A 13830-nucleotide genomic window follows, 5' to 3' on the forward strand; every position below is an offset into this window, starting at 1 on the left:
GCAAAACATTTCAGAAACCGTATGTATCAAATATGATACATTTGGCATTACAGGGTTAAAAACAAAAACATTTGAAAAAGTTCAACAAACAATTAGCCTACGATAACATAGGCACGTTTTTTTTACAGCACCTTTTTTTCTTGAGTAACATTGAACTTGAGTAACATGACAATTAATATTCCCTCATTAGGCAGCGACACATTAAACAGACAGTTTCTTCTTTTCAGTAAGGCAGTTGAGCTATAATGATTTAAAGGCAGAGCTTGATATTTTCAGGTTGGATTCTCTTCTAATGTCATGTGCACTTAATATCTGATCTGCAGTAGATAACTTCTGGCATCTTGATTCAGAGTAAATCCAGATTCATTTGTCCGGGAGACTGAAGCTAATGCCTTGAACAACATGTGCAATGAACAGATCAGATCTTTACATGATTCCTATGACAGAAATGTATATAAAATGCATTAACTTATTTAATATGTAATCAAGTAACTTTCAGTCTTTCTTGCATCATGAAAACAGATGAATAACTATTACAAGAATTTACATTTTCAAAACAGCAAAATGTGAACTGGGTCCAGCATTGGTTGAATATATTGATTCAAGATTCCAGAGTTTTCTTCTGCACTTAAGACGCTGATTACTTGTGGCTTTTTACAAACCTAATTCTAAAAGTCTTAAATCCTCCCTTTAATACATCCTTGAGGTTTAAGCTCAGAATAATTCTAACAAGTGGTTTACAGTGGTTTACGTTAGTTGTTCACCTTTGCTCAAAGGTCATGACTTCCTGCATCATTTCTAACTCCCACAACCCACACCTCAGATTCACTATAACAGGTCTGCATATTTCCTGTAAGAAAGGCCTGAATCAAAAACAAAAGTAACTGCTTAGAAAAATGTTTAAGATTCAAAGACTGAAGCTGTTTATCATATTAGCACACAACGAGAAGTTAATGCAAACATAATGGCACCTTTAAGCACTTTCATATTGAGCAGGATCATTTCACTTGTCTGTCGTAAATAGCTGTGGTGATGCCCCAGGTAATGCATGACCTGAGAATAACAAGGGTGCCCCCTCGATACAAAAGAACCACGCTGTGATTTCGGGATTTCCACATTGCCCGCCAACATGCCATGACACCCTTACTCTCTCCTCCCACCCGTGCCTGCATGTTTGCTACCAGCACAGACATAGGGTACAGAGTCAAGCTGATGGCCATGGAGGTCATAGTTCCTGAGACGAATGAGGAAGCCATGGGAGAGAGGCCATGTCCTGCCACAATGGCACTCACCGGACCCTTTAGGCCAAAATACAGGGAGCTGCCGAGGGCATTGCGCACTGTGATGGGCAAAAAGGCTCTGTAGTACCCCTGGCTTATCCTCTGCTCCTTCAGCCTGATGAGAACACTCCTCAAGGAGGGTAGATGCCTGTCATTTTTGCTGTTCTGCAGTACATTCTGTACGCGTTCAAATGGGGTGAAGACCACGGCCTCTGCTATACCTGCACCACATCCAGCCAAAGCAGGTAGGGCGGCGGTAAAGATGGCATTATGGGCTGACAGTGAAAGATGACGGAGAAGTGTGTCCTGGAAGCCGAAGAGTAGAGTACCATTCAGGGTTCTCATCAGGAGTGGTGGAACCACGCCCCTGTAGAGCTTCACAGGTCCTTCTTTATAAAGCTGTCCTACCGCCTGGCGCACTGGAGTGTTGTGGATCTGTTGTCGAAAAATGGTTTTGTAGACAGGAAAAACCAAAACAGTTGGAAGTGCCGAGAGCAGGCTGGATGTTCCTCCGTGTAAGTAGCTTTGAAGGTGAATGGCTGTGGTCTTAGAAACTCCATCATCTTGTGTGTGGTCAGGACTTACTGCCATCCTAAGGCTAGGGAAATTAGATGACAAATCATATTAGGATTGCTCTGATATGAGCACACATAACATCACAGTTTGGTACCCTAAAATAATATCCGGTTTTTAATATACGTTATTATGGAGCAACTGCAAAAATATTATATGACTCAGAGCATGGGAGGTTCTAGATAGGGTGACAACAGGGGCCAATGCCCCTTTTGAACTTATCCTGGCCCCTGTTATGGCCCCTGTACTGTAGACATAAATACCAAAATAATATATTATGATGAAATGTGCTGGCACAGAGACCCCAACCGACTGGTCCCAATTAAATTTTTGACTTTTAAAGTCTTTCTATAAAGAGACAGTGTGTAATTAAATTATGTTTTTTTTAAAGTAAAAAATGAAGTGTTACTCTAAAAAACTACCTATTCAATAAAAGTCTAATCATATCAAATCAAAAGCATTCTCATCCCTTAGAATTAGTCATTTATAAGTACAAAGGAGGCGGTTCACCCAATTTGTGACACCATGTTGCATCTCCATTTTGAGTTAGTCTCCAAAAGGGGACTAACTTGTCAGCCTTACAGGTTTAGCCTGTATCCGAAACATGTAAAGCAAAGCTTAATACGAGCAAAAACAACCATCATCATTCTACCTTCCACTTTCTGTTGCAATGGAGGAACATATGTACTCTTTGACCAGTGAAAGGCAACACAAACAAACCAGAAAAAGAAGCAGTAATTGGAAAAGAACACTGGTCTATATCGGCACAGCTTTGACCAGGTGGCGAAATGTATAGGGGGGCGGAGCTTCAAAAAGGAAAAAGAGGTTACAGGCTTTCAGGTGGACAGCTAAAGTAATTCAATATAACAGTGAAGTGTGTTTTGCTGTTATGTTAGAAACTGGGCAGTCTAGTCCAGAAACTAAGGTTGCTGCAACAGTTATCAGCTTAGTTATCAGGAAGGAAGGAAAAGCATCAAGGAAGTGTGAACATAGCCTTAGACAAGGCAGACAACACTGTGAGAATCGTGTTCTTTAATTTCTCCAGTGCGTTTCATACAAGTCAGCCTGACTTACTTTGTGAAAAACTCCAGAGTCAGGTGGAGGCATTAACAATCGCCTGGATCAAAGACTACCTGACAAACAGACCACAGTTTGTTAGACTGAAGGGTCAGCTGTCTAATCGAGTAGTTAGGAGCACAGGAGCACCACAGGGAACAGTACTCTCACCATTCCATTTTACTCTGTACATCTCTGACTTCCAGTACCAGACAGAGTCGTGTTATCTACAGAAATACTCAGATCATCTCGCAGTCATTGGATGCATGAAGGATGGACAAGAAGCTGAGTACAAGGAGTTGGTGAACCGCTTTGTGGCATGGTGTGGAAACAATCATCTCATCCTGAATGTCAACAAAACAAGGGAGATGCTTTTAGATTTCAGAAGAAACAGGAACAAGTTGAATCCTATTAACATCAAGGGAGAAGAAGTGGAGGTGGCGGAGGAGAATAAATACCTTGGTGTTCACCTGGACGACAAACTAGACTGGAAATACAGCTGTGAAGTCATCCACCAGAAAGGACAGAACAGCATGTACTTCCTAAGTCCTTTGGTGTTTGCAACAAGGAGTGGCAAATGTTTTACACGTCTTTTTTGAAGAGTGTGATATCTTCTTAAGCCGGGTATACAATGTACGATTTTTTGAGCTGTAGGTGCGTGTAGCGATTGAAAATATTGCACATTGTATGCCTGGCTTTACATTATCTGCTGGGGTAAGAGAATCACAGCAAATGATTCCTCTAGAACCTCAGGAGGATATTTCACATAGTAGAATTCTTCATAAAGTGAAGAAGATTATTAAACAAGGACAAAGTGTCTTCAGTGAGAGGCTTCTCCAGATCCGGTGCAAGACAGGCCGATAAATAGAAATCCTTCCCGCCTACAGCTATCAACACCTACAATAACTCGATGAAGACAAAAAAAAAGTGTATAGGTTACTGCAACGTTTAATTTCCCTTTGGGATTAAATGAATTAAATTAAATTGCATATAGTTTGAAGCTAAAAAAGAAGACACATTGCATTTACTTTCAGTTTCATCATATAAAACAGAAATGCATTCAGTGGTGAAATGTCTACATAAATGCAATTTAATAAGGCGATCAATGTTTTAAAACCTTGATGCTGATGTGTACAAATTTGTCTAATCTGTTTGTATTTTACATGCATAAATAATAAGCATTTGTGGCCTAGTGAACAGGGTTCCACATCCTCCATCCTACCATGATTTCTGCTCGCTTCCTGTTATTTTTCAATTTAATTTGTTTATTTTCAAGTAAATAATGCAATAATTAAAAAGAAGAATGTCCTTTATATGGACATGTTTCCAAAAGAACATGCTGCAGATCATGCATTTTGAATGGTGGAGAAACAGGTCAAACCATGCAGATAAAAGACATGTGAACCATGTCTCCTCAAGACAAGAGACGCGTTAAACCTGTTTCCTGCTTTTAACACCTAAACCGTGAATGCTGCTGCAGAAGATGGAGGCTACAGCAGTACCCACGATAAACAGAGAAACGCCTATGAAATAATGAATATATAATATTAAATGAATTAATCGTAGTATAATTTAAAATCCTGAATGTCTTTGCAAACCCCCCTATTGATAAACAGAAGGATTTAAAGGGCCAAACACCGGTATATATCTATTTTTTTCTTCAATAAATATAAATAATTTAAGGCAGCACTGGCGTCTGTATATCCAATAATATGAAAATGCAAGAAGAAAATGTGTCACCATTTGGAAACCTAAAGAGGCTTACCGTTTCTATAAGAGGCGATGAGGCGCGGCTTTGAAAATAACAGGATGCGCTGCTGAGGTTAATTCGCCGGTGCCTCGCGGATTGGCTACGTCACCAAACGGTTTCCTACGTCACGCTGAAACGTTTCGGTTTTTTTGTTTTCGTTTTTTTTTTTAAATAATCTTTGCTTATAAATACAAAGAAACAACGTGGAATAAAACACAGAGCATGTATTAAAATGCCCCAGCTAGGAAATAGGCTTCTCCAATAAGTACATAAAGCTGAAAAAAAAATCTGACATTATGATAACTTAAAAACATGCAATGACCTACATTCACATGTTTTGATATATATATATATATATATATATATATATATATATATATATATATATATATATATATATAAACATAAATAACTTTTGGTCAATGGATTTAAGCTTTTAAGGACGGCATTGAATGAGTAAGGGTTGAAATCACCTCCTCTTTAGATAACAATACAATTTACATCTCTGTCAGGCCATAAATTAAAGCATTTAATTTATTTTATTGATTAAGAGAACAACATTTAAGGACTTCAGCACCTTTCTAAGCTGTTCTTAGACATAATTATGTCAAAAAAATGTGGCACTTTCTTTAACAGAATATGTTATAACAGAATCTAAAGTACGATCTTTAACTGGTAGAAGTTCACATTTGTTTATATCCAAGTGAGGCCTCAATAAATCAGAGAAAGTTTGGATTAGGATTTTAGTTTTTGCCTAGTTGATTCAAAAATAGTCTGCAAGAATTTAAGTTGCTAAAAGGAAGAGGTTCCATCGATATAGGTTAAATCTGGGGGAGGTAGCTTTTTGACAGAGCAGTTAGTGTTATTATCATGTTTTAGTTATAATATTGGAAAAAGGAGCAAATCCAAATTTATGAAGACATAAAGTTATGATTAATGGAATCAGCGTTGTAAAATTCTAACAGGAGTATGAAACTTTTATCAGTAATTGACTCTAAATTGTCTAGAACGAAGGTCTTCAACAGGGGTCCGTGACCCCTAGGGGGTCCACAGAGGTTCTGCATGGGGATCGTGAAAGTTTTGGTTGATTAGACTTTACTTTTTTTTTTTTTTCTTATATTCCCCCCTGCAGTTTTTTCCATTAATTGAAATGTCTCTAAATCCACATTAACATGAATTCAACACACTGTAGTAAACAGATAAATGGAGGCAGAAGATGTCTTTCAGTCATCAATGCACACATTCAGCGACACACAGGAGCTCTTTCAAGCTGGGCACCGTTTCATTCACAACACCTGTCCCATCAACCAGGAATCAGAATCAGAAATACTTTCATAGTCCCAGGGTGAAATTACTTTCGTTACATGACTCCATTTGTAAAAGAGTGACTATAGGACCAGTTTGATAAAACACAATTTCATACAATATATATAATTAGAGGGTCTCCGGTCCATCTCGCCATCAGTTTGGGGGTCTAGAATATCAAGAATGAGTCGCATTTTATTGTGAATATATCTATTCTGCATGAATCCAGACTGTGTTTCTCCGATATTTAGAACTGATTTTAGTGTTTTTGTAAATAATAAAACCATGATTTTATAAACATTATTTTAAAAAAAACACATAGGACACCAATTATCAATAGGCCTAAGTTATTTGTCTTTTCTCAGTTTAGGCATAAAATAATATTTTATTTTAAAGTGTATGTGTTTGTGTGTGATTTCTGATGCTCTCTTTGGCAAGAAAAGGAGCAAGTTTGTCAAAAAAATTTGCTTGCAGAATTCCTGTTAACTTATCTGGGCCGTTTTATTTGTTATTCTTCAAATTATAAAAAAAAAGAGATATTTCATTGTGGGAGTAAAATCAAAGATTTCATGCTCTGAATCAAGTATATGTTGTGTATTAAGAGAATTCAAGAAGAGTTAATACACTGTTGGCTGGCAGGAATGGAGACAGTGCATCAGTCTGGCAAATAGTGTTTAGCTTTAAATAGACAGTATTTTGACCGTGAATCTAATTTGGATCAAATGTTTAGAAAATCCATGAAGCATCAAGTTTGAATCTACCTAAAGTTACTCAGAGTGCATAAACTTTCTTTTTTCCCTCATGTTTTCAGGAAATATGTAGCAAAATGTACACTCGCCCCCTGCAGTCAGTTTCTGATGGGTAACATTTTTTTTTTGCAAGGTTAAATATTATTTCTACTTCATTTAGGCTCTTTACACCAATAACAATGCTGGATAACTCTTAATGTCATGTAAAATGCAGAAATGATCATCTATGTAAGAAGCTTAAAAATAAATCCACCTTTTATTATGGTAGCCTAAACTAAGACGGGTTTCTTTTTCAAAAATCCAACACTTTCTTTTATGGTATTTTAATAGAGCGAACATAAGTCAGTTGAGGATTAATTCCCTCAGAACAGTTTGAAGAACAATCGGAGGGATCTTTGACCATTAAGAGCATAATCTCTGCATTCCCCTAAGCCTTCTCAAGTTTCTCTATTGTCTCTTTATTAATTAGCCCACAGACTTTCTATAATAGTTAAGTATGGAGATGATGATGTAGAGGTTTTGTTTTGTCTGGTAACTGATGCAGTGCTGATTTGGCCAATTTTTTGGATGTCCTCCTGCTGCATTTATCTATTTTTTCTGGATCATACCATGAGATTGTCATACAGCTCATCCCAATTTAAGATTTTATGATGCCATGTGCTTTTAAAAGGATTGCACTGTGTTTGTAGCCAAGAACATCACTGATTCTCCCCTGTGCTAATCAGTAAAAGTGAGGTGCTTTCTCACATGTCCATCCCTTCTTGTCAAATCCATCTAACCATTGCAGCAGAAAAAAGGAAAACATCCATCCATTTTCTGTCACGCAAGGGCTGCTGGTGCACATCTCCAGCTGCCTACGGGCGAGAGGCTGGGTACACCCTGGACAGGTCGCCAGTCCATCGCAGGAAAGCCAAACAGCTGGTGGGTATTTAATATGTCTAAAAGATGCAACAATAAATAAACTTTAACAATAAACAATGGGTTGTTTCAAATTTAATATGGAACACAAATGAAAAGTGCCAGTGGTGATTCTGAAAAGAAAGTAACCGTTATTTCACTGAAAATTTTGCTTCGAGTGTTAAAGACATATCTGTTATATTGCAAGAATCAAATATTAAAAATAACCTTCTGTATGCCTCTAAATAGCAGGTTAGGAAACAAGTCACTTCTCACTTTAGCAAATGCAAAAACTTAATTTTTTTTTTTTTAAATAGGCATAATTAATCAGTCGGGTTTTGAAATCCAGACTAAAAATATTAATGCTTCAGGTTGTTTTGGGCCATTCATCTTTAAAATCACCAGACTGTAATAAAAACCAGGAAAGAAAAAAACCTTTTTAATGTCAACAATAAAAAAAAAAAATAATAGAGATAGGATAAAATGTCCCACTTTTGACATTTTTTATATAGCAATTTTTTTTTTTTTAAATCATAAAATAAAAAGTAAAATGGAAGGGAGAAACAAGATTTAACATGATCAAGAAATAGAAGCCATGTACATACCTCACTACTGTTCACTAACAGGTTAGCATAAGTGTCTGTGTTTGTATTGCAGCAAAATAATATAAAAAAAAAAATCCAAGCACTTTAAACCTTTTTAAAGACAATGTAAAATATGTGTAAACAGTTTGTAGCAAGCAAGAGACTAGATATTTTTCTTTTTGGCATACTGAAATTTATTGAGAATGCGTCCTCATACGCAATGCATTCGTTCTACTGTAAAAGAACACGAAGGCTTGAATTATGCACATTGATGACAAATTACTTGACATAAAAACAAAACAAAAAGAACACAAGGACAGCAGGTGAACATTTCTGAAGGAAGCTCCAACCTGCAGAGACCCCAAGCTAAAAACCTGATTGCTTCTTTATCTTACTTTCAAAAACAAAAGAAAACTTTGGAGACACTGGGCTTTCCCCTGCCAATGAGGGCACCTCAAGAGTTGAAAGAAACATTCTAAAAGAAAAAAATAGTTTTCAGCCTGCTAAGACACTCCAAAGCCGTTCATTGAGAAAGAAAACTACAACGTGAGAAAAGGGGGGAGAGGAATAATCGAGACTAGAGGAAAGTGTCATTTAATTTCAGACTTTTGAGGCACTCTTGGTTGAGTGGAGTTTTTAGTGGCACTGTAAACTAGTTAAATACACATTCACTGGAGTAACTGCAATCCTTTCAAGCAGCAGAAGAGGAAACTACACGCATTTGTTGTAACAGAAAGCAACTGTAACAGCTTTAATATAACAGACGCTTCTCCTGAGCACTGGAACCCGCCGGGGATATTTAAAGAAGCTCTTTGACAACAAAGTGACACGACGATCAGGAGAAACAATGAGTTAAATGTACCAAAAGACAAACACAGTTCACAGGGGATAAACACCTCATTTATCCATAGACATTATAAATAAGCTTGCCTAAAACCGAGTCGCTTTGCTTTCGGCTCCCTAATCGGGAGGTGGGGTGGGGGGGCATTAGTAACAGACATAACAGCTGATCTTTTCATCGTTTGATTTCAACACGGTTAATTAGCAGAACAGCTTTGCGAATGGTATTCTTTGGGGTGGGGGCTCTCCTTCTTGTCTTATTTGGTATCGACCGAGCAGATGATGCCGTTGCTACAAGGGGACGTGGCTGAAGAGGTAAGACACAGATTCCCCGTTGTGAGTTCTGCGAATGGCCTCTGCTAGGATCATTGAAATGTCTATAACCTGGAGGAAGAAAACAAACCATCAGAAGCAGCTGGTGAACCTCAAAATGTATGACTGAGAAATCATATAAAACAAAAGATCAGTGAAGTATTTCACGTTTTGAGTTTCTTTCCAACCTGTATTTTGGAGCAGTGTTTCATCTTCTCCTCCTGCGGGATTGTGTTGGTGACGACGACGGCTTCGAAGCAGGCGTTGTTGATGCGTGAAATGGCTGGACCGGAGAAGATGCCGTGGGTCAGGATGGCGTAAACCTTCGTTGCTCCTGCAGAGATGAGCCTTAAGGGAGAGAAAGAAAACGCTCAAATGAAGACATCAACAAGCTCTTTCTACAGTGTTTAGATTTTAAACAGGAAACCTGTATAGGAAAAAGGAAGGATGAATAAATAGGGGAATGGACACAAACATTCTATTTTCTGTTTCCATGACAAATCCTAGAACAAAGTTTGCTTAGAAAAAAGTCCCAAACTGTATAAACTAGCTCACTTGTCAGCAGCGTGGCAGATTGTCCCACACGTGTCAGCCATGTCATCCACTAAAATTGCAACTCGATCTCTCACATCTCCGACCAGAACCATGCGGTCGACCTCATTTGCCTTTTTCCTTTCCTTGTGAATGAGAGCAAAGTCCACATTCAGTCTGTCTGCAATGGAGGTGACCCTGAAGAGGGAAGAGTACAAAGAGCACCACATGGATAATCACATCAAATGGCTTTGTTATGGAGCTACGCTGTGTCAACAAAAAACACTAATCAGGAGTAAATCCCAAAAGAAATACAGAGCAGCTAAGGCTGGTCATACCTTTTGGCTCCGCCTGCATCAGGTGACACGATTATACAGTTTTTCCATTCGGGGATGTTCTCCTTGATCCATTTTAGGACAGCCGGTTCTGCATACAAGTTATCCACTGGGATATCAAAGAACCCCTGAAAAAAAGATAAACAAATTCTTTCTTGTCATACAGGGCTGTTTTATAGCCTTAGTTCTCACAACTATGCAAGCCAGATCTGTGCAAACAGCTTATGTGCACGTTTTGCATCACATTAAGAGTTCATGTCTGGAGCACATTTCCCTAGAATGTATTTAACTTGATCAGTAGTTTGTTTCGCTGTGACCATCTGTGTCAAACAGGAAGGACAGGCAAAGCTCTTCACCTGACACCAAGTTGTTATGGGCTGAAAGCAAGTCACGTTTATTTGTTTAGAAGGAACGAGGAGCAGAAATCAACGATAAATGCCCTGAGATATGGCCGACTTAGGAAAGCCATAAAGCTAAGCAGGGAGGAATGCCATAAACTGGCAGAGAAAAGCAAATAAGTGAATTAAAAAATCAAATGGTATCCTGAATACGGATCAGCTGAACGAGTGGAATTATAAGTTGTTTTTTTCAAACTGCTGTAGCCCACCTGAATCTGTGAGGCATGCAGGTCCATGGTGATGATGTGGTCCGCGCCCGATACAGACAACATGTTGGCCACCAGCTTGGCAGAGATAGGAGCACGGCTCTGCAATGAAAGCAGATCTGTTTAGTCACATGGAATAAAAAAAAAATAAAAAATGGCAGCCATGACTCCTTTCTAAAAATAACATTTTACTAAGAGCTCAGCACCAGACTTCAGTCACATCAATAAAAGGATAAAATCAAAACTAAATTTAGGCAAATACTTCTCTGAATAATGCATTTATTTGAATTAATAAAAAATATATATTTTATTGAATTCAACAGCTGATGTCTTGTAGATAAAAAATAAAACCCCTTTTGTCAGTGCAAAGGTTGGTTAAAAGAAAATGCACCAAGCACTCGTTTATTATTCTCCCTCACAGCACTTTAAATCGCAAGCTACTTAAGCAAATTAATTTCATGACCTACACCCCTATGCTGAGAGAGTCAGTGACTGCTTAGCTAGACCTGCACTGAGTCAGTAGCCTCTTCCATTATTGTGCAGACTATAACATAAGGGCAATTCTGAAAAATCAAGTTTTATCAATAAGCTCCAATCAACTTGATAAACAGAAATTAAATCTTAAAATCTGTCAGTGTTATGTTTGAACTTGATTGGTCACACTTTTTGATAACATACACGTTCGGCAAGATGCACAAGAACATGCAAAATACATTCCACTGTCAGGCTACTCATGCAATGGGATGTAAAGGGTGAAATAATAGTAAATGGGAAAACCTGAAAATAAAAACTAAAAGAAAATCCGCCTTAAGGGCTGATTGCAGGTGGACATGTCTGCAGGCTTCTGGCCATGATGCTGGGTGGCAAATGGCATGACAGAAGTAAGTAGACAAATATCCCTCACCCCCACCTTGTCCTTCTTGTCCTGCCGGGCGTAAGGAAAGCAGGGGATAACAGCTGTGACTCTGGAGGCTGAAGCTATCTTGCAGGCGTTGATCATGATCAGCAGCTCCATCAAATTGTCATTGATCTCCCCACAGCCGCTCTGCACGATATAGACGTCTTCTCCACGCACGCTCTCCCCGATCTCCACGCTGCCAGAGAAGAGGTGAGAAAACAAACAGCACTTTGAGCAGATGGATGACACAGAGTAAACAATGGCTTCTGTCCCCATGTGATTGGGCCTGATCAAAGGGGGATGTTGTTGATAAGTTAAGAATAAAGTGTTATACAGCAAATTTGGTTTAATTCTGAGGATTTTTTAACTCGTATTTTAAACAGGCAAGTTGGCATGAGTTCTGAGCATGCAAGGACTACAAGTTCCTGAAAACACCGCGCGGCAATTTTCACGGTGACTGCACGTTTCTCATTAGCGGCTAACAAACAGCTGCGTTACAATATTTTACACTGATTAACATTTTCTCCGCAGCATAGAGAAAAACTCACCATGTTTCTTGGTTGCTGAATTTCTTGGTAACAACCTTCCCCAGTTCGAGACCGAGGCGGTCTGCTATTTTCTGAGACAGATCCGGATGGGAGCTGCCGCTAAAAATCTTGATATTCGGCATTTTGTTGCGTCGTTTGTTGCGTCGTTCGGCTGCGGCGGCGGGCAGCGGTCGATTCGGAGGCGACAACTGGAAATAAGTCAACAGTTGATGAGCTACTCTTTAACGAGCCGTGGAGAGTTCCCCTACCTATCCTCCATTATGTCCCACACCTCGCGCGTGCAGATGAGTGGAAATGGGGAGCGCGCACACGCAGGTTTTACTTACGCAGTGCCGAGATGACGTCAGCGGCAACGAGGAAGCTGATAGCGTGCGCGAGCGTCACTCAAACCAAGAATTATTTCTTGAATCGTGTCATTTTATATCATAGGCAGACCCCTTTATAATTTTTTTATACTGTATTATATTTAGTTCTCTATTTAGTTAACGTAACATATCCTAAATAATATATGCGTGTGCTTTGGCACAACTGTAAATTGGGGAAATAAAAAATAAACCTCAAACAAACCACTTAGTTGTTCGATTTTACTGAGAGGAATCTACAGAAGACCCCATAAATCGAGCTAATATGCGGCCGTTAACCTTTATTTAATGTACATTTGCTTAACCCTTTATAGGGGCACTTAGTAAAATACTTTGAAAATCAAACATTTCAAGCCAATAGTGTCATCATAATCAATTCAATTCAACTAGGCATGCTTGTAGCAACAGTGGAGAGGAAAACCCCCCTTTAACAGGAAGAAGCCTCATCTGCTGAGGCCGACTAGGATTCAAGGAGACAGAAACAGACATAGAAAAGGAGGAGAGATACAAAACGCAAATATCCAGGACAAGACCTTATTACCTTTGTAACATTCTAAAAATATGGATATTTTGATGGCAAAAATTAATGTCAATGTAATAACAAGAAACGAAAACTTGCCCGAATATGTTAAGAAAAATAACAAAAGTGCTTCTATAACAAATTCATGAAAAACACTTGCACTCACATTGTTTAGTTTATAAACCTGCATATAATTGTTAACTATGCTTATCAACTTTGTAACTTTACTTTTTAACTTTTCAATGAGTTTTTTAACCTTTTTTCCTGGTAAAATTTTTTTCAAACTAAAAAGAAGGAAAAAAACAAAAAAAGGCCCAACCAAATTGGCCAAAGGGAAAAAAAGATGTACAGGGTTCAAGGAGTAACTTGCCCTATAAAGGGTTAAAATCCATTCCACAGCAGCATTTACTATGTTATAACATTCACGTGATTCTTGCACATCAGCTAAAGTTTGCTAATTTAACTTCCCCTTTTAGAAAGATTTGTAAAATTGTTTCTTTTAAAATGCTGACCTCTCAGTATGTATTTACACGCAGCTCAGTGCTGTGTTTCTAAATACAGCCCAGGAATCTCTGTTCCTGGGCTGTATTCATATCTGTATCTCTGTGACCTTTTGGTTTGTAGGATATCTGTATAATCAAGCTGATGCATATAAAGCTGCAAAAAGACCCTTCAAATAAACAATC

At 38.4% G+C, this 13830-nt stretch overlaps 2 protein-coding genes across 4 annotated transcripts; both read right to left on the reverse strand.

The window, feature by feature from the left end:
• Positions 1–6: 6 nt before the first annotated feature.
• slc25a53 (solute carrier family 25 member 53) lies at positions 7–4743 on the reverse strand. Of its 2 annotated transcripts, none has more exons than XM_015381547.1 (2): positions 4675–4743; positions 7–1878 (listed from the first exon to the last, which is right to left on the reverse strand). In XM_015381547.1, the coding sequence occupies exon 2, from the start codon at positions 1869–1871 to the stop codon at positions 999–1001; it is 873 nt and encodes a 290-aa protein (XP_015237033.1). In that variant the 5' UTR covers positions 1872–1878; positions 4675–4743; the 3' UTR covers positions 7–998. The 2 variants fall into 2 exon arrangements, with proteins under 2 accessions (XP_015237033.1, XP_015237032.1); XM_015381546.1 differs by lacking the exon at positions 4675–4743 and adding an exon at positions 3081–3103.
• A 3613-nt stretch (positions 4744–8356) lies between these two features.
• On the reverse strand, positions 8357–12558 carry LOC107089056 (ribose-phosphate pyrophosphokinase 1). Of its 2 annotated transcripts, none has more exons than XM_015381582.1 (7): positions 12263–12558; positions 11721–11910; positions 10820–10918; positions 10216–10340; positions 9902–10075; positions 9535–9694; positions 8357–9418 (listed from the first exon to the last, which is right to left on the reverse strand). In XM_015381582.1, exons 1-7 carry the CDS (start codon positions 12382–12384, stop codon positions 9326–9328), a joined length of 963 nt encoding a protein of 320 aa, XP_015237068.1. In that variant the 5' UTR covers positions 12385–12558; the 3' UTR covers positions 8357–9325. The 2 variants fall into 2 exon arrangements, with proteins under 2 accessions (XP_015237068.1, XP_015237069.1); XM_015381583.1 differs by having other exon boundaries at positions 11727–11910; positions 12263–12557.
• Between the last annotated feature and the right edge of the window lie 1272 nt (positions 12559–13830).

Source organism: Cyprinodon variegatus, unplaced genomic scaffold (genome assembly GCF_000732505.1).
Source record: "Cyprinodon variegatus isolate N-32 unplaced genomic scaffold, C_variegatus-1.0 Scaffold236, whole genome shotgun sequence".
Lineage (NCBI taxonomy): Eukaryota > Metazoa > Chordata > Actinopteri > Cyprinodontiformes > Cyprinodontidae > Cyprinodon > Cyprinodon variegatus.

Excerpts from the sequence above, each read along its gene's own strand:
- LOC107089056 (XM_015381582.1), bottom strand. The coding sequence starts at position 12,384 with ATGCCGAATATCAAGATTTTTAGCGGCAGCTCCCATCCGGATCTGTCT. Across the intron at positions 10,919-11,720 it reads ACAAGAAGGACAAGGTGGGG|AGCCGTGCTCCTATCTCTGC; the intron begins GTGAGGGATATT and ends CTTTCATTGCAG. Across the intron at positions 9,419-9,534 it reads AACACTGCTCCAAAATACAG|GTTATAGACATTTCAATGAT; the intron begins GTTGGAAAGAAA and ends TTCTTCCTCCAG.